Source organism: Eptatretus burgeri, chromosome 4 (genome assembly GCF_056783735.1).
Source record: "Eptatretus burgeri isolate ZD-2024b chromosome 4, Ebu_testis_v1, whole genome shotgun sequence".
Taxonomy (NCBI): Eukaryota; Metazoa; Chordata; class Myxini; order Myxiniformes; family Myxinidae; genus Eptatretus; species Eptatretus burgeri.
The window spans coordinates 89960110-89981291 of NC_140964.1; the positions used below are offsets into that span (position 1 = coordinate 89960110).

General features: G+C 43.1%; 1 protein-coding gene across 3 annotated transcripts in view; it reads right to left on the reverse strand.

Moving 5' to 3' along the window:
- ACACA (acetyl-CoA carboxylase alpha) overlaps positions 1-21182 on the reverse strand; it is a 355968-nt gene that overhangs the window by 108474 nt on the left and 226312 nt on the right. For all 3 annotated transcript variants that reach the window (XM_085879260.1, XM_085879257.1, XM_085879259.1), the window contains 11 exons: positions 14461-14505; positions 14287-14328; positions 13431-13646; positions 12659-12814; positions 12366-12569; positions 10736-10891; positions 10467-10595; positions 9789-10058; positions 9513-9610; positions 4606-4726; positions 3467-3577 (listed from right to left, as the gene is read on the reverse strand). In XM_085879260.1, the coding sequence (XP_085735386.1) occupies positions 3467-3577; positions 4606-4726; positions 9513-9610; positions 9789-10058; positions 10467-10595; positions 10736-10891; positions 12366-12569; positions 12659-12814; positions 13431-13646; positions 14287-14328; positions 14461-14505 (1548 nt within the window). The remainder of the gene's footprint in view (positions 1-3466; positions 3578-4605; positions 4727-9512; positions 9611-9788; positions 10059-10466; positions 10596-10735; positions 10892-12365; positions 12570-12658; positions 12815-13430; positions 13647-14286; positions 14329-14460; positions 14506-21182) is intronic.

Here is a 21182-nt window from a genome sequence, read left to right on the forward strand (position 1 = left end):
ACTCCATTGGAATTGAAAAAGTCTTTTCATTACATTACAAGTTTGCAGCCATAATCTAAGGTTGTTAATATTGCTATGTCCAACAAGGAGGTATCATGCAAATATTCTATATCTGTCCTATCAACAGCATGTCATGAAATGTGAAAGGCTAGTTGGCACACATGAACGTGTATGAACGAAATGGGGAAAAAGAAAAAAAACAAAAGGAAGGAGAATTGGAGACTGGAAGAAGGGTTGAAAAAAACAAAACAATGGTTTGGCCAGCAGGGAAGGGAGGGGATCTCAGAATAGAAAGGACAGCCCCCATTGAACAAGAGTGAGGCAGAGGCATGTGGAGAGGAGAGAGAGCTTGTGGAGGCGCCTGGACTAGTGGCTTGCCGCGTCACAGGCGACTGCGTCCGGGCGAACATTGCACGTGACATGCAAGCAGAGTGCCTCTCCGCCAAGGGACTATTAAAAAGGCAGGCGAGACAAAGCTCAAAAGGCCACGGTTGAAACAAGACGACTGGCATTCATCTGCAGCCCAAGAGTGATGGCGACAGTACCATTTTGTCAGCCAGGATGAATGTCTTAATTTGTTTTCCTCCTCCAAAATTTGCATGTTTGAGCTAAGGTTATGGGTGTAATACATGAGTAATGCCTTCTACCGCATGACATTACCGTAAGAATGCATTGTGTGCACCCAACATTCATCAAAGATTAAAATGCTGCCAAACCTTGGACAGCAGGCAGTTTTAAAAACCCTTTATCTCGTTTTTGTATCAAAGGCCACGCTCGATTCCTCACACTCCAGACCAAAAATCAAGGCTTTAGGGAGACAAACATCACACGTCATTTGCAGGTGGAAACAGTCTGAACAATTCAACAGCATTAGTCGGGCCGTATTTAAAGCAGATGCAAAGACCTTGCAGCATGACGATCTTTTCGCTACAGACGTTATGTCCAAATCAAAACGCAAAATTAGGCCACTGACCCCCACCGGGCAGGATTGGCTGGCATGTCGACTGTGCACCAGTGCCAACTTCAATTTGCAATACAAGAAGGTCGTACCACTTACCTTGATAAGCTAACCGTGACAAAGACAACATCATTGATCAAATTGATCTGCGTGTTGGTTCATCAGGAGAAAATTCGTGATTATTGCTTTCGTCTCTGATATTAGCATCAAGGACGTGGAACGTGGCTGTGGGGTTGGGTGCGGAGCATTGAGGTGAAGGGGGGGGGGAGCTCTTAACAGCATTAGGCTTACTTGATATAGATATGCCTTTCTTTATCCATGAACCACGAACAACAAAACAACAAATGTATTGCATAAAAAAAAAAAACATCACAAATCCTCTTGATACAATTTAGTTCATTCTCGTTAATTTGTTCCTGTATAAATAAAGATAGCCACGTTATGAAACATTATTGTTTTTCATGTTATTTCAGCAGCAGCAGCAGCAGCAACACAAGCGGAAAAACAACAATTACATCTGACGATTAAAGTCGTGTAAGATCATGGAAATCTTTAGCACATTGTTAATGCCAAAGTACTTTCAGTGAAGAAAGTTTGTTTGTTGTGCCTGCATTATTACTGCAGTCAATTTCGTTCAGAGATTAAAGTTTGATTGAATTATCTTCACTCAGTCCAGGACAATCCAAGGTATTAAGTCTATTTTTTTTTCCCAATTCATTTATTTATTTATTTTACAACATGGAAGAAACTTTGGTCTCTGATATTAGCTCCAAAAATCTTGTGACATTCCAAATATCCGCATTCACTGCTCACGCCTCCCTTTTCTCCTTTGCCTCTCCCCCATCAATTTGTAGGTTTCTATGTTTCCTTCCCCTTTCTCTCTCCTCCTTGAGTTAATCCCCTTGTATCGTTGCACTGGACCACAATTAATGCAATAACTTCTACCCTTTTTGCTTTTTCATGAGCCTATATTTTGTAAACAACCAAAAAGAAAAATGTTCACCACCACAAGAACACAACTTCTCTCACCTTAACCTCCTGCATTTGTCTTTATAGTAAAAATTTGCTCTGTCTACGGCAGAGAGTATTGTGACTATAAAGCGCAGGAGCAGTTTGGGTGTGACTGGGTAAGGTACCGAGATCGACGGCTTGGGGACACAAGATTAGGAAGCAAACAGAATTGAGGCATTCGGCCTTCTGACGAGCAGTCGACGGTGGTGCCATTTTAAGTAAGGGAAGGGACGGAGGGGAGGGGGAGCATACACCAGAGACAAACCGAACGAGGGAGCACCAGGTTTTATAAAAAGGAGACAAGTTTTTTTTTTTTTTTTCAAAGTTTACAATTACAATCTCACAGCTATTGATTTGAAGGAACTGGACCTACCCCTTCAAATGGAATTTTCGAGAATACTTGTCATTACCAATCGGCAATGAAAAAGGGACACGTTCAAACATGAATGTCACGTGACATTTCCCGAGAAAGGTCCAGGTCTTGTTTCACATTATCGCATTTGTACAAAAGCTCCTTTTGACTTCTTTGGTTAATGGTGTAGCCCTGCATAAAGATTATCCACTCCCATGCTACAAGCCTATTGGCTTGCACATCGTCACATTGAAGGGGATGCACAAAGTATCATGGAGATAAAGAGAGAAAGAGAAGGAAGAAAGAGATCTTCACCCTCACCCTCCCCACCTCCCACCACAGGGGGTTAAGGCTCATGAATGCTCGCGCATATAATTGCTAGCAGGACAAAGACATAACGAGATAAGTCAAGAAAAAAACAAAGTTCAGTTTTGATGTCACTTATCTGGGAGAATAAGCTTACTGAACGGTGAGAAAACCCCACACAGTGCGTCATCGGACACGGGGTGATTACGAAGCAGAAAAAAAGGCAAGAAAAGTGTAACATAAAAAGGAAGAACAGCCGGTAGAAGCAGAACAACAGGGATTGGAAGCCAAAACAATTTAAAACATCCTGACGATTACTTTAATATGGTGGTCTATAACCATCCCATTTCAGCCCCAATCCTCACTCATGACCTGTTATATTCTTGTTAACTCTTCCACCATCTCCCTCCTCTTTCCCCCAATGATCCGAACACAAATTGTTATCTGCTTGTACTGTCAGTTTTATATCGATCAAGCTATTCAAACCTTGTTTGTCCCTTGTGCAGCTATTTTCTTACCCACATTGTTAAGGCGTTGAGCGCTCTTCCTCTGCAGTCAGCTCTTCCATGAGCCTCAAACTCTATAATAAAACATTCTGTCCCATGAGATATCACAGAGTTAGCCATAGCTTTACGACTATGCCTGTTATTTCATCCAGTATGAAATAATGGTAGAATAGGGAAGATTTTGTAAAAATAAATAAATAAATAAACAAACTGCAAAGGTGAAATATTAATTTTGGATCGCTGTCAATCAATGTCAAGAAATTATTGAAATCTTTCAATAACTAATGCAAGTAATGAACCGTGCCCTGGCTTGCATTTCCTCAAATGCTTCACCTTATTGAGAGGCGCAGCACCAGTCAAGATGATATGCGAGTTCTCCACCTGGATAACCCTCTGGCCGAGCCGAACCAGATAAGCTCCAATGCCAATGGCTCTGCAGGTCACCTAGTGAAAATTAACAACAATGATTTTGGTAATAACAACACAAAATAAGAACAACAATCATCATCATGACTCAATTTCCACATCTGAATGACATTATCTCATCTCTTACAGTATGTATAATACATGGCAATAAAGTTACAGGGCAGGTTCAGGATAATGACGTACAGTATGCTACAGTGGTGACTAACGCGGCTGCAACAGTTGACATCAAAGGTAACACAAGCACCAATGTTAATGGCTGCGAAAGATGTCAGACAATATCACAAAGAAAATGTGGGTACGGTGTAAATCGCTCGCTCATTTTGTACAACGATGGTCTTTTGAGCATGCTCCAAGTCTGTGCACCAATGTTTGATCAAACATCAAGTTACAAACAGTTCTTAGTCATCGACTGTATTCACCTGACCTGTTAGTCGTGACATTCCCCCTTTCCTCGACTAAAATCACAATGAAAGAGCAGTATGCCAGTATAGAAGACTTCAAAGCTTTTTGACAAACAGAATTTATGCCTTCTATATAGCGCCATTTCAGCAACCCACATAATGTTGCATAAAGTGAGAAGGTAGGGGAAAATGAGTGACAACGATTGCTCAAGAAAACGAAACCTCCTCTCAAAAAACATGTGGCTCTGGAATCTCACAACCACACTTTGCAATGCAATTCTACACCACAATTGGAACCACGACAGGCATCTTCTCCCTTGAATATTATTCCCGGACAGTGTTTATCTCCATACGTGTCTGAATGCTGGCTATGTCCAGACGGACCCTCCCCTCACTGGCTTCCCTTCTCCCACCCCTCCTCGGTCTCTGTCTCTCTCTACTTTCTCCCTCTCCTCACCCAACCGTCCCTCACCTCCTTCTTACTCCTCCCCCCATCTTAATATTCCTGTCATCGAAACAATGGGTCGTATTTGCAGATATTAAAATAAAAGTCACGAGCCTACAATGAGAAAGAAAATAACCAAGCCACACAAAAATAAATCCAAATGAGGATGAAAACAAGTGCCGACGAGGCTATCCCCCTACCAGGCTGATGGTAACAATCTCTTCGTACGCCAGCGAGGTTTCTCCGGCAATTGCACCGGACCAACGAAGGTTTTCAACGCCAAGGCCCTCTTCCTTTCCGATGATGTCTGTAATCATGTATCTGCACAAAGAAAGATCTCCATTCATCTGTGTCAGGACACAATCTGGGTTCAAAGTGCAGTAACAGGCGATTTGGCTAATCATGCCTATGCCTATCCATGCACGTCTCAGCACCTCGAATGTAATGCTAATTATACAGCTAATCACAAACAGGAAATGTCGTGAGCACACAATAGCCTACTCTTTTCAAAAGAGTTCTGCAGTCCTGTCACCTTCTGTATGAGGATAAAGATACTTGTCGAATAAGATATTATTATTAAATGGAGCAAAAAATAAATAAAATGGAACTTGTTTCCCGTGTATGACCAGACTGAAGGCCGAGGTTTACTTTGTTGGAATATATAATGCTATGAAATACAAGGACTATACAAGCAAATCAGACACAGGTGGAGGCCATTCAGCCCATCATGTCTGCGTGACATCAACACCACACTCATTTATCAACACGAGATCCAAAGAAGAAAATACTAAATTTATCATTATTCTTTTTAATCGATTTATTTTAAGTTTTTGTTGTTTTTGAGGTTTGTTTTTTTTTTTCTTCCCCTCAGGGAAGGGGGCGTGGGCCCGGTCAAAAACACACAACATCAACCACACAACACCCCTGGACGAGACCACCACCAACAGCACTCCGTACACATGTACACAATCACCCATCAATGCTCAAGCTACTGAAAAGTCTCATCAACATCCCCATACCCCTCCATCTCCATAACTTCCAGGTACCGATCTAATTAAAATATAAACTTATCGATTGTTTCTGCTGCCACTACCTTTCCTAGGAGACCATTCCATGCACTAACTACTGTCTGAGTAAAAGTCTCCTACCTTACTACCATCTTAACTCTCCTGTTCTTCACTCTCAGGCTGTGGCTCCTGGTCCTATCATTGTCTACTCTGTTGAATAATTCATCTGCATTTATTTTATCTATACCCTTCATTATCTTAAACATCTCTATCATATCTCCTCGTAACCGCCTCCTTTTAGTGTATAAAGCCCTGTGTCCTTGAGCCGCTCCGCCTGGCTGAGTCTCGCTCGGCCCAGAATCAATCGAGTAGCCCTGCGCCGAACCCTCTCTATGGCATCTATGTCCTTCCGGAACTGTGGTAACCAAAACTGCACACAATATTCTAGATGTGGCCTCAATAAATTCCTGTACAATGTTAACACCACCTCTTTTAATTTATAATTGATCCCCCTCCTTATACAGCCTAAACCCCGATTTGCTTTACCTAGAGCTGCTTGGCACTGTGCTGCCTGCTTACCACCCCCAGATCCTTCTCCTGTGTGACACGCTCCAAAATTACCCCTTGCATCCTGTAATCTCTCTTTATGAGCCTGGTGTGACTCAGTGGTTAAGGTGGTGGCTTGGGATCTTTGGGTCCTGAGTTCGAGCCCCGCTGGCCGCTGAGCTTGCATCAGGGTGGTTGACTCAGCCTGTCATCCTTCCGAAGGTCAACAAAATGAGCACCAGTATACTGGTAATTATTCCTGCAGGGTCGAAGGCAACTAAAGGGTTGGCGTCAGGAAGGGCATCCGGCCGTAAAAAAAAAAAAAAAAAAAAACATTTCCACAAGAAAGGGTACCATGATTGGAACCCACAAAAAAAGCTGACCCCTACTCAAGGATAAAGGCTTTAAAATGGTGTGATGATGATCCTGTAATCTCTCTTTATCCTGCATCAAAGCATCCTGCAAAATAAAATTGCATCCTGCATCCTGTAAAATTACCCCATGAAGGATAGTCTATTCTAATATACATGTGTGTATACACATACACACACACACACACACACACACACACACACACACACACACACACACACACACACACACACACACACACACACACACACACACACACAGTGCCATCAGAAAGTTTTCACACCCCTTGACTTTTGTCACATTTTGTTGCTACAGCCTGAATTTAAAATGGATTGAATTAAAAAAAAATTGTCACCGATTTACCCAAAATACCCCGTAATGACAAAGTGAAAATGTTTTTAGAAATACTTTCAAATTAATTAAAAATGAAAAGCTGAAATGTGTAAATTTGCATATACTGTCAGACACCCCCCTCCCCCCCCCACCCCTATTTGCATGGGATACGTTCCTGGAAAATGCTGCAAATAGCGAATCTGCGAATAATCTCTAAATTCCTTCCACACAAGGTGCGGGTACCTTCGCAAGTATGCCATATTTCACAGCAATTAATAAATTTGGCCTCAACTCAGATTACCAATTCGGATTTAGACCAGGTCACTCCACCTTGGACACGCTGATCCAACTCTTATGACCCCCAACAATGAACGGAGGCCTTCAAAGTCAGACATAAAATCGGGGACGTTTTTCTGGACATATCCCGTGCTGTTGATACAGTCTGGCATCCTGCATTGCTCTCCAAAACTCTCTCCCTATGGAATCCAAGGCCAATTCCACACATGGCTTGTTGACTTCCTCTACTCTCAGAACCAACGCGTGGCACTGAAATGGAACCCTTTCGTCTCCTCTCCCCGTCAAGGCTGAAGCGCTGCATGGCAATGTTCTGGACCAGTCCTATTCCTGATCTTCATCAATGATCTTTCTGGAAAATCCTCTTTGTCTATTTGCTGATGACGCCACCCTCTGCCGTGCCATCCCTCATCATTCATCATTTAGGTGGGCTGCAGCGTCTTCCCTGCAGACGTTGAAAAAATATTCACAAGATGGTCAAACACGTGGAATACGTCTTTCAACCCTGACAAATAACATACTCTCAAGCTCTCTCCAAAAGGACTGTGTGACAAACCCTCCCATCTACTTTCTTAACAATCCTCTTCAGGAAGTTCAGTCGTTCAAACTCCTGGGTCTCACTATCAGCCATGATCTTTCTTGTGCAAGTCACATTTAAAGGTTGGCCTCCAAAGCCAGCTGCCGACTGGGCATCCTCCATCATACAAAGTCCTTCCTTGGCACATCTGGATTCTTATCCACCAACATAAGGCCTTCATCCGCAGCTTGTTGGAACACTGCTCTCCCCTCTGGGCTGATTCCTCTGCCTCATACCAAGTTTTTGTTATTTACAATATAAAAAATACTTTCCAGGTTTGTGAAAATTATGAAAATCAGTAATTCCCACTTCATATATTTATACATTCGCCTTTTCATTAAGGCTCAAGGAATTGTGAGTTTTTGTGCTTCTTTGTATGGCCATAATTTGGGGTCTCATTACCTCCATCACCGAAGGTGGACAGAAGTTATGTTTTCACCCCTGTTGGGTCGCTGAAATAGGTGACCTTATTGTCAGTAATTGTCTGTTTGTTTGTTTGTTTGTCATCAGCATAATTAGTAGTAAATGTGGGCGGATTTTGACCAAACTCGGGTGGTCGGTACATCTTATGACCTAGTGCTTTGGAAATTGTGATGGTTGCTCGGGACGCTTTGGTTCCCTCGCAACAACCGAAAAACCTTCAAAATCGGTACCGTTCACGCGAAATCAATTCCGAAAGCCATTATCCCACGTATGGTTATGAAATTTGGCACGGATGATCTACAGGTGATGCTCTATCAAATATATTCCGGTTTTTGTGATATATGGAATACTTTACCCGCAGCGCCCCCTACAATTAGGGTATGCGTGAAAATTGGCGAAAATTTAAGATCCCCGAGCTACCAGGTGAGTGCATCGATACGAATGAAACTTTGCAGGTTCATGGTACTCAATGAGTACTACAACTTTACCTCAGGACATATTGACCGATTTCGCTTAGGTCAGGGGTCAAAGGTCAATTAGTGCAAAAATCGATAATATGCGAGAGGTGGAGGCGTCTTCGCGCCAAATGCTACTCCTCGTAGGGTTATGGTCGGATGGTCATGAAAATTCACACTAATCGTCTGGAATACATTGTGCACAAACAATCGAGCCGGGTTTTCGATTTAGATCTTTGTTCACCCACAGCACCCCCTCGAACTTTGGGGATTTCTGATTTCAAACCGCATTTTCGGTACTTCTCATTCAAATGGATACCGAGTAGTTATCAGTAGATGGAACTGGATGAGATTTGATATGCATAATCTTAAGGTGATTCCCTATCCGCGACATGACATCCATTTTGCTCTATATCTTATAGTTTCCACGCTCGGCGACCCATCGCCGCCTTCCGGCTTGTTTGTCGGTTTGTTTGTCTGTGAGCAGGATATCTCAAAAGGTTGTGGACAGATTCGGACAAAACTTGGTGGAGAGGTTGGGTGTGTGACATTGACGAATCGATTTGATCTTGGTGAAGATCAGGATCTGGATCTGGATACTATAATTTTAAAAGTGATTCTTCACAATTGAGATTAGCGGAAAGATGATTTATAGCACGATATCTCAGAAAGTTGGACAAAACCTGGTGGATGAGTTGGGTCTGTGACGCGAATAAGTCGATTCGATTTTGGTTCAGGTTCGGATGCGGATCAGGACTACCAAGTGGGATACAAAACGTAAACTGTTCAGCCCGGCAGAGGTGTATGCTCTACCGAGTGCTGTTCTCGTTTAAAATGGATTGCGAGTTTTTTTTTTATGCAACATTTGTCAGATACACTTTTGCCTACATTGCACTATAAATGTAGTATTTTAATTGGGATTGACCTTGCTGAGGAACTCAAAGAAGACAGCTCAAAATTGAGAGATCAACTGAGCTGCCCGACTGCTTATTTTTGGTACTTTTCTCCCTCGTCGAGTGCATTGTGGGTAGGTGCAATTTCCCTGCATTCCAAGCTGTGGACGAGAACGCACACCAGACATCACTGTCAGTCATTCTTACCTCGACTCTCCTTCCTCCTCAATGTGTTCACATTGTACCGAATTGAGGGCACTGACTTTCTTAAAGTCCTGCGGCGTCAGGTACAGGTACTTGTATCCCTGGTAAAAAACAAAAAAAAAACAAAAACAGATAAATCCATGACTTACTGGAATAACATGTAACAAACAACTCAGACATGCATTCCAAAACCAATGGCATTCCTCAACAATTTGCATAAAATGGACAAGTAAAGATGGAGATGGACAATGGTAGAGGTTGTTTATAGTCTTGCACCACCTTGTAAGGGTCATTCCAGTCATTCCAGGCCACACGAAACATGTGACGTATCTCTTCAGCAAGGCCAATGCGTGCGCCGCTGTTGGCTGCCACGTACACACGAGGAACCCTCTCCTCACGTGCAAGCTCCGACGCCTGCTGGAACAGCTGATCTTCCCGAGGCCCAAAGGAGCCGATTTGAAAGGTGATGTCATTAGCAATGACCACCAATTTGCGCCCTTCAGGGTATTCTTGGGTTTTTAGCTCCATCCACCAAGCCACCATCCCTACCTAATTGGATAAATAAGGAATAAAAAGTAACTGGTCATGAAGGTTGGTTGGAGATAAGCCACTAATACATTGTAGTTTGGATTTATCAACTTACAGATGTAACGACAGAACTAACTGCAGTTATCACATGTAAACAGGGACTCAAGCCTGATGTTTCAACCGCTGTATAGTTTTCAACCTGCATCGGAAACTATGTAATCAGTATGCACCAGATATCAACACACCTTCCAAGGAGGTGGAACATCTCTTCTTGCCGTTTCACAATTAGAATGTTGCCCGAGATATGGTCTGGATTTTGAGATTACGCAGTTGATTGTGCATGGCATGTCAGTGTGTATAAATGAGAAATACGGCTTATCTCAGACAAAACTCGCAAGCAATATCTTATTAAAGGAATGTGATGCTCACATCATTTCCTCCAGGAAGCCGATTCATCCGCCCAAGCTGCCCCTGTTGATCGAGGACCAGCTCCGTGCAGATAAACATATCTTTTTGAGCTTCCTCTTCTCCTTGTGCATAACACACCTTGATCAGAGCCTGCTCACCAACAGTGCAGCAACATCCATTGATATTATGTTATCATGAGCAATGCACCTTCACCAACAGTGCACCAACATCGAGCGATATAATTTTATCATGAGCAATGCACCCAATATCTCTTGACCCCCCCCCCCCACCTGGCGGAACATCTCGGGTAGATCATAGACATAGGTCGTGCCCAAACTCTGTGCCTGGAAGCGTTTGGCTTGCAGCAAGTCCTTGGTGACATACGGGGTGTTGATCAGCATGCCATGCAGAGGGCCTGGTTTGTCACCGTATGCCCGAAACATGATCTGTGCCACAAGAAAAGGGACAACTGCTCTGAGGGTAGTTACGGCCAGGAAAGAAATGACGACTCGATCGAGGGTCCTTTAAGTTGCTCACACAACTCCATTAGCACACCAAGGACAGCTCTGAACTTGTAGCAGACCTGAGGGTCCCATCAAAATCAGTTCACCAATCACAAGGTTAAGGCAGGATAACCAGAAGGTAATAAGAGAATGAAGAATGAACATTATGATGGTGGTTTTACATGTCACAAGGTAATCAAGAAGCAGGTAACCCATCACGACATTTGGCCCATCATGCGAGTGCAGTATCCAGATACTTGGACTGCACGAAGTGAATTTTGCCCGTGTAGTATAGTGGCACGCAGCAACAGCCTATCCTTTGCAAAAGATACTGTGGGACTTTTAATGAACACATCCTGAACAGTCATGACAGTAAATTTGAAGTCCACATTCAAAGGAAAGGAGGTTCCAAGATGAAGTTCCGACTGCCAGAAATTCACTTAAATGGTGGTTTTTTTTTTTTTTCATTCATTCTGATACAGTCAGGAATGAAGCACAGACAAGAAAACTCAAAGACAGCAAGCTATTAAACTACAACTACTTGTGCTACCACCATATTATTATTATTATTATTATTATCATCATCTCACCATAAGTATTACAGACAGCCCAAAGTCAGTCATGAATGTTTACATTGCCAATAAATAACCAAGGACAGGTTACCATGCAAGTTAGTTACCAAATATTCCGAAACCAAGGTGGAAACTTAGAATTTGGCCGGGGTATGGTTACACAATGGACTACTCATTTGGGAAGGTATCTTGGGAACTTTAACCTCCACAAGTGAATGCTATCAGAGGGAGACAGCTGGCTCAACACCCCCTTTCCGAAGAATGGCGTACCCATTGTTACAACACCCTGCCTGTACAGGCACCAGGATGACAGTTTATAGGTGGGTTCGGAGTCAAACCCAGACGAGACAGCACAAAGGTGAGTACCCCACTTCCGATCTGGCTCGTGAACCCCTAAATAAATGGCATTGACCCTAAAACAAAACATGCAATCTTCCTTATGATCTGGCTGATTGACATTTTATCAAATTAATCGCCGATATGCAAATGATAATACGAACAGAGTAAAATGGAAAGGATAAATATATTTATGACGAGGAAACATAGTAAACTGATTTAATGAGGTGGGAATGCAGGTAAACAAAGTAAAGGCTCAGTGCATTACCGCAAAGCATTCCACAAGCCTCCCTGTGGAAATCACAGCTGCTAAACAACGACAATGGCATTTGTAAATACCAATGCATCTCGCTCTGTAGTTACGAAGTGAATTGTGAAAAAATTGTGTACGTAGTTGCAGCACGTGTCTCTGATGTCATTGTGGAAGAGAATTTGTACAAACAAATATTTCAAACAAATATTTCAAAATGCTCGGCGGGAACGCATGATGCTTCTGCAGATACACATACCTGCCTTGTGCGTGGCTCTGTGACCTCTTTGTACAGGCTGATATCCAGGTAGTAACCAGATTCATTAGTGAGGAACAGGCGAATCGGGATGGTATGACCCGTAGGCGTACGCCGTATGTTGATTTTGAGCTCAGCCTGCAGCACGCGCAGCTTCCAAAGACGGCTTCCATAACGCATCACCATATTCCTCACGGACTCCTCGATCTGTGAAATGGCCACTCATAACATCACCACACCCTCACTGTGCCTTTGTCCACCACCATATTTGGCATTCCTCTTCCACAGATTCCAACCTTGGATGGGTCCATGATGACAGTGGGAACAAAGTTCAAGAAGATGTGGTTGCAGTCTGACCGGACATTTGTGTTGTTGAACGCCACCTCAAGCTCATCCATTGCCTCTAAGAGAAGCCGTTCACCTTCGTTTTGCAAGTACTCGAAGGAAGCTTCCTGGGAATACAACAAACGTGGAGTCAGCCATATTAGCTTCCTTCTTTTTGGTGACCTATGATCTGTAATCTTTTTTCTAATGTACAATACATAGAAGTTCCACCACTACCGCGCCACCCCTCCAGCCTCCTCCCACCTCACCCCTTCTCCACATTTTCCTTACAATCTCATATATCCTCCACATTCATTTCATTTTTACAACTTTTTAAGACGTCAATATTTTCACCAACTTTTCAACAAAATGAAGGAAAGCATCAAAATTAATAGAATCCATGATGTTATTTCTTGAAACAACCTCGCACACCCCGTACAAATTAATTTAGTACATGATTGACCCAACTTTCCAAACCTTTTCTATACTCTGTATCACCGTATTGTTCTTTAAAAAGCCTCATCCAATTTCATTCCTTTAATCAGCCACCCTACCGTATTACTACGTGCATGTCTCTCAACACTTGCTCATCCTTCTGTGACGCCCGTTATTTGTCGATGTCTCACAACCTCTCGGGCAGCTCTTTGGGTCATTTTCTCAAATCCCAAACGTGAATGCCTAATTCACCTCTTGGACTCGCTCTTCGCATTGTTTTACAACGTGCGGAGCAGCATACTCACTCACTTTTGTGACGAGGTCAGAATGTCGTATGATGGCACGTACAAAGAACCGATAGTCAGTGACCTCGGCCCCCTGCTCAACGCGTGCGGCGCCCAGGTACAGGTGCATCTTGTGGTTGGCGCACGGTACGGCATGCAGCTCAAAGTTCCGCATTCGGTTCAACTCAAGTTGAAAAGCCAAAGCTGGCTCAAGATGTCGATAGATCCTGTCTTCCTCAAACTAAAGAGTTTAAAAAATAAAAAAAAATAAAAAAAACATAAAGAAAGCTAAGAAGAATATTCAGTGACGTGTCCTTTGGGAGATTTTAATGAAGGAATAAATATTTGAACAACTACTTTCAGAACAGGTGCATTGTGCTACATTCTGACGTGCAGGGAATGCCAAGAACTCCTTGAGAACTCACAGACTAGTTCCAGTTATCTATGTAATAAGAATAATGTGAAACTGCAGGTTCAAAGGACTTAAAAGGTTCATAATGGTTTCCACCTTGTCCAAGTTTACAAAAAAAAAAACCACTACATTAATTTGATTTGAAGTGAATTTAAATGAAACATCAGTTCGTGGGCACATCGTAATTCAAAGGATTTTGTGATGATTTTACCTCTGTCATTGCTAAGTGACAACACAGGGTGGATGCAAAGGCACAGTTGTGCTTCTGCACAAATCTGGCAAAAGCACCGCTTAATGACTTACAGGTGGAATCAAAAAGCATTAATGTTCTGCACTGGATTGCAAATTTGTTTCAGCCTGGAAAGAAATCCAGTTTCGCACATCTATTTTGGCTGAGGAATTTTAATGAACAAATAGAAATTAATATCAACGGAACAGCGAGAAGATAAGCCCCATAATTCCCACGTACCTTATCCCGTGCCCGGAAGGTGAAAAACTTCGGAAAGTCCCTCTGGAGAAAAACAAGATTGAACTGAGCAGTTTAAAACGAATGTGGATAAGAATTTGAATTACAATACGTCCTTTGAACATTTTTTGCATTGCACTTGCCCGAACGAGATACGAGTCTCTCGCCGTGCCTTACGTGGAATCGTCGGTCCACTTCGTAGTTCTGTCTTCTCCTGAAATCCTATTTCAAAAAGAAGAAGAAACATGTTGAGAATTTCTCTTTTTTTTTTTTTTTTTTTTAAAAACGTAAAATTAGGTTTCTTAAAATGAGTATGTTTAACAAGCTGAGAAAAGTGAACTAAATGTCTGGAGATAAACTTAAACAGAGGCAGGTTTAAGTCAAAAAAGTAATAATGTTTTTAAAACAATGCAACAATGTACAGGTATATTACTACTACTATCAGGGACCCACAGAAATAATGCAAAATGTAAAATAAAACTTCAAATCCTCAATGCCAACCCCCCCCCCCTGCCTCCCAAACCGACTCTAAGACCTCAAAACTTCAAGTCTTCAAGCCCCCTCCCCACCCCCCACATGCCAAGTCTTCAAACCTCTCCCCACCTTGTCTTCAAACTCCTTCTACCCCAAGGACCTCAACTACCCCCTACCCAAGTCCACAACCCCCCCTCTTTCTACATCAAGTACTCACCACCATCCCCACTGCACGAACTTAACCCAACCCCCAACACCCCCCACAAGCCTTCACCTCCGTTTACCAACTGTGTCTCTTCTCTACTCCCACCCCCACTCCACCCCCACCACATCTGTCCTCCCCTCTCCCTTTCTTCTTCATATCCTCTTCCCCCACCACCCACCCCCAAGCCCTCCACACCCCTCCCAACCCCCAAATCCCAAGTCTTTAAACCTCTCCCCATCTTGTCTTCAAAGGCCCTCCCCACCACAAGTAATCAACCCACCCTCCACACCGCAAGTCCTCAACTCCTCTCCCACTGCCAAAGCCTCAACCACCCCTCAATCCCAACTCTGCCCTCCACCCCAACTCTCTGTCCTCCCCTCCCACTTTCTTCTTCTTGCCCTCAATTCTACCCCCTCAAACACCAAATCCACAACCACAAATCACAACTGCAAGTCCATAACGAACCCCCCCCCCCCCCCACTCCTGATGCCTCAACCTCACTCTCCAAACTCTCTGCGCCACCCAACACCAACTCTGTCCTACCCTCCCCCGTTCTTCCCGTTATTAACATTACATAAGGATACATGAGGAACTTTGCCACAGGAGGAAGCCAATTGGCCCATCAAGCCTGTGTTGTTCCTGTTCCCGTTCAACAAGAACAACAATAAAAGTAAATAATGATGGAGAAACTCTAAATTCACAAGCTCTTCGCCCTTTCTTAACACATCTGTTTCTGTTCGTTAAGAATGTTAAAAGTATTTTTTTTTTTAAAACGTTTAAAATCATATTCTCACGAGATGACACAATCTCGTGATTCTTCAGTAAAAACAGCAGTTTTGCAAACCAAATTATAAATAAATAAAAATACACATAACGTCAGTTGTAATGGGGGGGGGGGGGAAACAGAGGAGGAGAATTCTCGTGAGACTACAATTGTGATGGTGGAAGGTGCTTTCGCTGTCTTTCAGTATTCCGTATCCTATCTCACCGCTTTCTTCACACGTCTGATCTCTCGCACATTGAACCAAATTTCATCCTCGATGGTATCGGGAGGAAGTGTGCGATTGATGATGGAGAATTTGAAGACTACGACAAGGGTTCACTATCGATAGTTAATCAAGTGAAGAAGAGTGGCACTGCCTTGGCGGAAGAGTGGCGACAAGTCAGAATCACACCAAGTAGTTAAAAACCTCACGAGTCCAGAAGAGCATCATGGCAAACTCCTAGTTATAGTGCCGGCCTCTGATGGCTCTAAACCTTTGAGTTTCAACAACCCTATCCAAATGGCAACAATGATTTAAAAATATTTTGGAGATGTGTGCAGTGTCAAAAAGCTCAGATCAGGTTGTTTAACCCTATTTAATCAAATGCAAATCGGTCACCCAACGGGAAACAGTTTTGAGACCCTCATTTTGGTGGTGTTCGAGGAGTCTCTTTTCAGATCCCCTTAGACTGAGGGAAAGCCGAGGAGTCATTTACAGGATTGCTTTCTCCACTGAAATTGATGAATAAAGAAGCCAATTATCTGATGCGGGGGTTATTGAAGCATACCGTCTCACTACTGTGAAGGATGGAGTCAATGTTGAAAACACATCAGTGGTTTTGACATTTGGCAACCCTGTCTTGCCTCCCAAAGTGTTTCTGGGTTATCAGGCCTTCATTATACGTAAATATATCTCTCCTCTCTCAAAGATGTTACAAGTGCCAAAAGTCTGGCATACTGCTTCAGCCTGTAGAGGCAAACAACGATGCAGCAAATGTAATGGACACCGTGAATATGGAAGCTGCATTGTGCAAAAATGAGTTGTGCCAACTGTTGTGAGGATAATAGTGCAGCATCCAGAGGATGCCCTCAATTCCCAAGAGTTGCTAAGATCCAACATGTTAAAAAAAAGGGAAGTTGTCCTTTGCTGAGGCTGTTCTCAATGTTCCCAATGTTCCCAAAAATCAAGACCACAATAAATTAAGTCAGCATTAAGACCAAACCCTATGGTCAGGTTAAAATATTGACAAAATCGGTGGCTGGTAGATCGATACTGAAGATCAGGAATGCCAAAGCGAGAGTGTAACCACCGATGTGGACATGAAGATCACCAGAATGGGGGTTCATCACCGAAGTAGTAAATTGTGCAGCCCAAGCAAAAAGGATATCATAGAAAATAAACATAATTTCCTCTTCAGCCATTAAACATCTGGGTTGGGAGGGAATTTCTTCCATGGAGATCAATAAAATATTCAGTAAGTTGGGTAATAAAATCAGTGGGATGGATCCACAAGTCTCAAGACTCCTCTGTGGATTAATGATAGTTATCCAATGGAATGCAAAAAAGTTTAACTGCCCTTGGGTCTGAATTTATTCGGTTTATCAGGGATCTTTCAACCAAACTAAATATAATCTGCAAACAAGAAACTTGGCATAAATGTTTCAACCAATTTAAGATCCCTGGTTATACCCTCATATGCAGGGACAGAGCAAGTGGGAATGGAGGTGGAAGTAGGGTGTTTGTCAAGTTTGGTGTTCCCATCATGGAAATTTAATGTAATGCTGAATTGGAATGTAATGGAATATTATCAAAATCCCTTGCACAAGTGAAACTGATACAATCATAAATTTCAATGATCCTTGCCAACCGTTGATCGATAAACGCGCTCCAGGAGATGTTAATAGTATGAAGGGGGTGATTATCTGGTGTGGTGACTTCAGCAGCTACAATATTCTATGGGGCTCCAAACTTACCAATAAAAATTGGGAATGCAACGAAAATATAATCAACAAATTTGACTTGGTGCTTTTAAATTATGGTAATGGAACCTTTATCAATTCATCCACTGGACAGTCTTCCCCACTCCCCATAACAGTCGTCTCATCTATAGCAGCAAGGTGTGAATGGAGGGTTCACAATGACTGTTTGGGTAGTGATCACTTCGCTATGATCACTAACCTCAAATTGGAAAGGGACCAAGATGACTTGGACAGCTTCCCACCCATGGAATCTTTCCAAGACCAACAGGGACAGCTTCTCTAGTCGCTGCTCCAAGGAAGTGAGGGAAGAGCTTGCCAAAAAAATCGTTGACAATTTCGACAGTAATCTTCAAAACTGTATATGTATATATATATATATATATATATATATATATATATATATATATATATATATATATATATATGTGTGTGTGTCTGTGTGTGTGTCTGTGTGTGTGTCTGTGTGTGTGTCTGTGTGTGTGTCTGTGTGTGTGTGTGTCTGTGTGTGTGTGTCTGTGTGTGTGTGTCTGTGTGTGTGTGTCTGTGTGTGTGTGTCTGTGTGTGTGTGTCTGTGTGTGTGTGTCTGTGTGTGTGTCTGTGTGTGTGTCTGTGTCTGTGTCTGTGTGTCTGTGTGTGTGTGTGTCTGTGTGTGTGTGTGTGTCTGTGTGTGTGTGTCTGTGTCTGTCTGTGTCTGTGTGTGTGTCTGTGTGTGTGACTGTGTGTGTCTGTGTGTGTCTGTGTGTGTCTGTGTGTGTCTGTGTGTGTGTCTGTGTGTGTGTCTGTGTGTGTGTGTCTGTGTGTGTGTGTCTGTGTGTGTGTCTGTGTGTGTGTGTCTGTGTGTGTGTCTGTGTGTGTCTGTGTGTGTCTGTGTGTGTCTGTGTGTGTCTGTGTACAGTAGATATACCATTGCCCAGGATTCAATCCCGATTTGCAAAAGCTCAGTCGGTTGGAAAATCAGTTAAGTTCCTTAGTAGAATGACGAGTAGGAACCGGCTATCCGGGCAAGGAGGACTGCTCTCAAAAGAGTAAGGCAATCTCTCTTGATCCAACGTGGCATTGAATACAAAAGGAAAAGAGCCCAAGCTAAGTGAGTAACTAATGAGCCAACACTGATTCTTGGCAATCCTTCTGTTCATCTATCAACCCGGACATCTTTCTTCAAGACATCTGGAGAAGAGTAAAGTATACGAATGGAAGCGAAGATGGAAGGAGAACCATCCCAGTCCTTGTCCGTCATAATGAAATGCTCCGTCGGAACAAAGATAAGGCTTCAACCCTGGGAAAACACTTTTCTAACATTATTGGAGACCTCAATAATGACTCGGAGTTCAAAGCAAATAAGCTTCAATTTGCCAACCACCACAAAGCCATCATCGATGACTCCTGTCCTGTAAGCTCTCCACTCAAACTGGACTTCTCACTTTGGAAGCTCAAGCAAGCTTTTCTAAAGTCAAAGAATACCTGTACTTCCTGCACTTCTCTCTTTTGTCCTGTATAATTTTCTCAATATCTTCAATGAAGCAAAAAAAGTTATTTTACAGTGTCAACGCCCTCCATGTCAGTTCCCTCCCCCACATCTCCAACAAGCCCACGTCCTTCCAACCAATTTACCTTGGCCTTCAAGATCCCTCCACCTCATGTACCCCTTTCTGCACCCCCCTCACCCCAACCTCTTCAGACAAATCTCACTCTCTCATTCTCTCAAAAGGACCATCGGGAACCCCCCCCCCCCCAACAACTCCCCACTCTCCTCCCCATCTACTTTCTCAAACAATTGGGTAAACCACATTTCAAAGTTGGACTCCAAAGCCAGTCGCCAACTGGGCATCCTCAGTCATACAAAGTCCTTCCTTGTGAAACCTGAGCTCCTATTCACATACTAGGTCTTCATTCACAGCTTAATGCAATAATACTCCCTGCTTTGGGCTAGCGCCACTGCCTCGCACCTTGCTCTGTTTGACACCGTGGAAACCTAGGCCTTCAAGATTATTGGGCTCTCCCACGATGAAGCTGAGTCTATGGGTCTATCACTTTCCCAGGTAGGTGGTCTCTCTGTCTTCTCCCACCTCCTTTCTGGTCTTGCAACCTCTGCTCTTTCTGTGCTCCCCCTTCCCACCCCCAAGGTTTCTGCAGGGCACAAATGGTCCACTACCAACCCTCACTTGGTAAAACTGCAAAAATCCAGAATCACTACTCACCTCCACCCATTCATTCTTCTTTTTTCCCCACCTGCAGAACCAACTTCCACATTCTCTTCAATCTCATTCTTCCTTCTGGGTCTTCAAGACAGCTGTTCACCACCATCTCAGATCATCCCCAATCCAAAATCATCTTTTCTACCCCCTTACCCCAACAACCACCGACTTCCCCAACACTTCTTCCCTCCATATTTCCAGTTTTTCCTTCATGAGAGTTTCCTTCTGTGTCCATCCTATCCAGCTCATGCATCCTTTCCTGCCTCCCCCATTCCACCCCACACCCATTGTTTGTCCAAGTCTCGCCTATTTTAGCATAAAACTCTGCTGTTGGTGTGTCCCCCTACCCCTCCCCCCTTTCACTCTCTCTCTCTGCTGTTCCTTTTGTCCTGTTGCATCCTAATGCATTCTAATCTAGGTCTTCCACGAGCCAAGACTTGGGACACAAAAAAAATAAAAAGTGTTACTTGTCCCGACCATTTAACTGACTCAATGTTCAAGCACACGGATGATAAGGTGTTGGTAGTGAAACTCCCAAACTCACAGGGAAGATTTCCTCAAGACCAGACCTTTAACTATTCAACAAGGTCTGATCTTTAGGAAGTTTTCCCTGTGACTGGAAACACTAAATTGTCATTCCTATTCCAAAAAAATCAAACGATCCATCAAACCAATCCACCTATCGACCGCTTGCTGTCATGTCTGTTGTTCGTAAAACAATGGAGAAGATAGTTAATGAACATCTGGTGCTTTTCCTGGAAAAGAACAACCTGCTGTACAAACACCAGAGTGAGTTAAGAAAGGGATGTTCTTCCATTGACCATATTCCCTGAGTTGCCAATGACATCAGGTGATCTTTAAACAACCACAAGTCACTATTCAGAGTATTTCTTGATGTCTGCAATGGCTATGACAGTCTGGAAAGAAGGCCTTCGAGGAATCAATGGCAGAATGTTCTGGTGGATCCGGGACTTTTTGTCCAACAGATCCTTTCATATGAAAGTAGGCTAAGCACTGGCCTCCATATTCCACATGGATAATGGATCCCTCAGGGTAGCTGTCTCAATCCCAGTTTAATAACTATTATGATTAATGATGCAGCCTCTCCCTCTGGGTCTCATAGCAAGAGATCTCTGTTTGCGGACCACATTGATATGTGGACCCGGAGCAGAAACCTACATTTTATGATAAAAAAAACAACTTCAGGCTGATATTTGTAAGATTGAGCAGTGGGCCCAAAAATGGGGATTTCCAAGTTAGGGTACCAAGTCCAAATTTATCA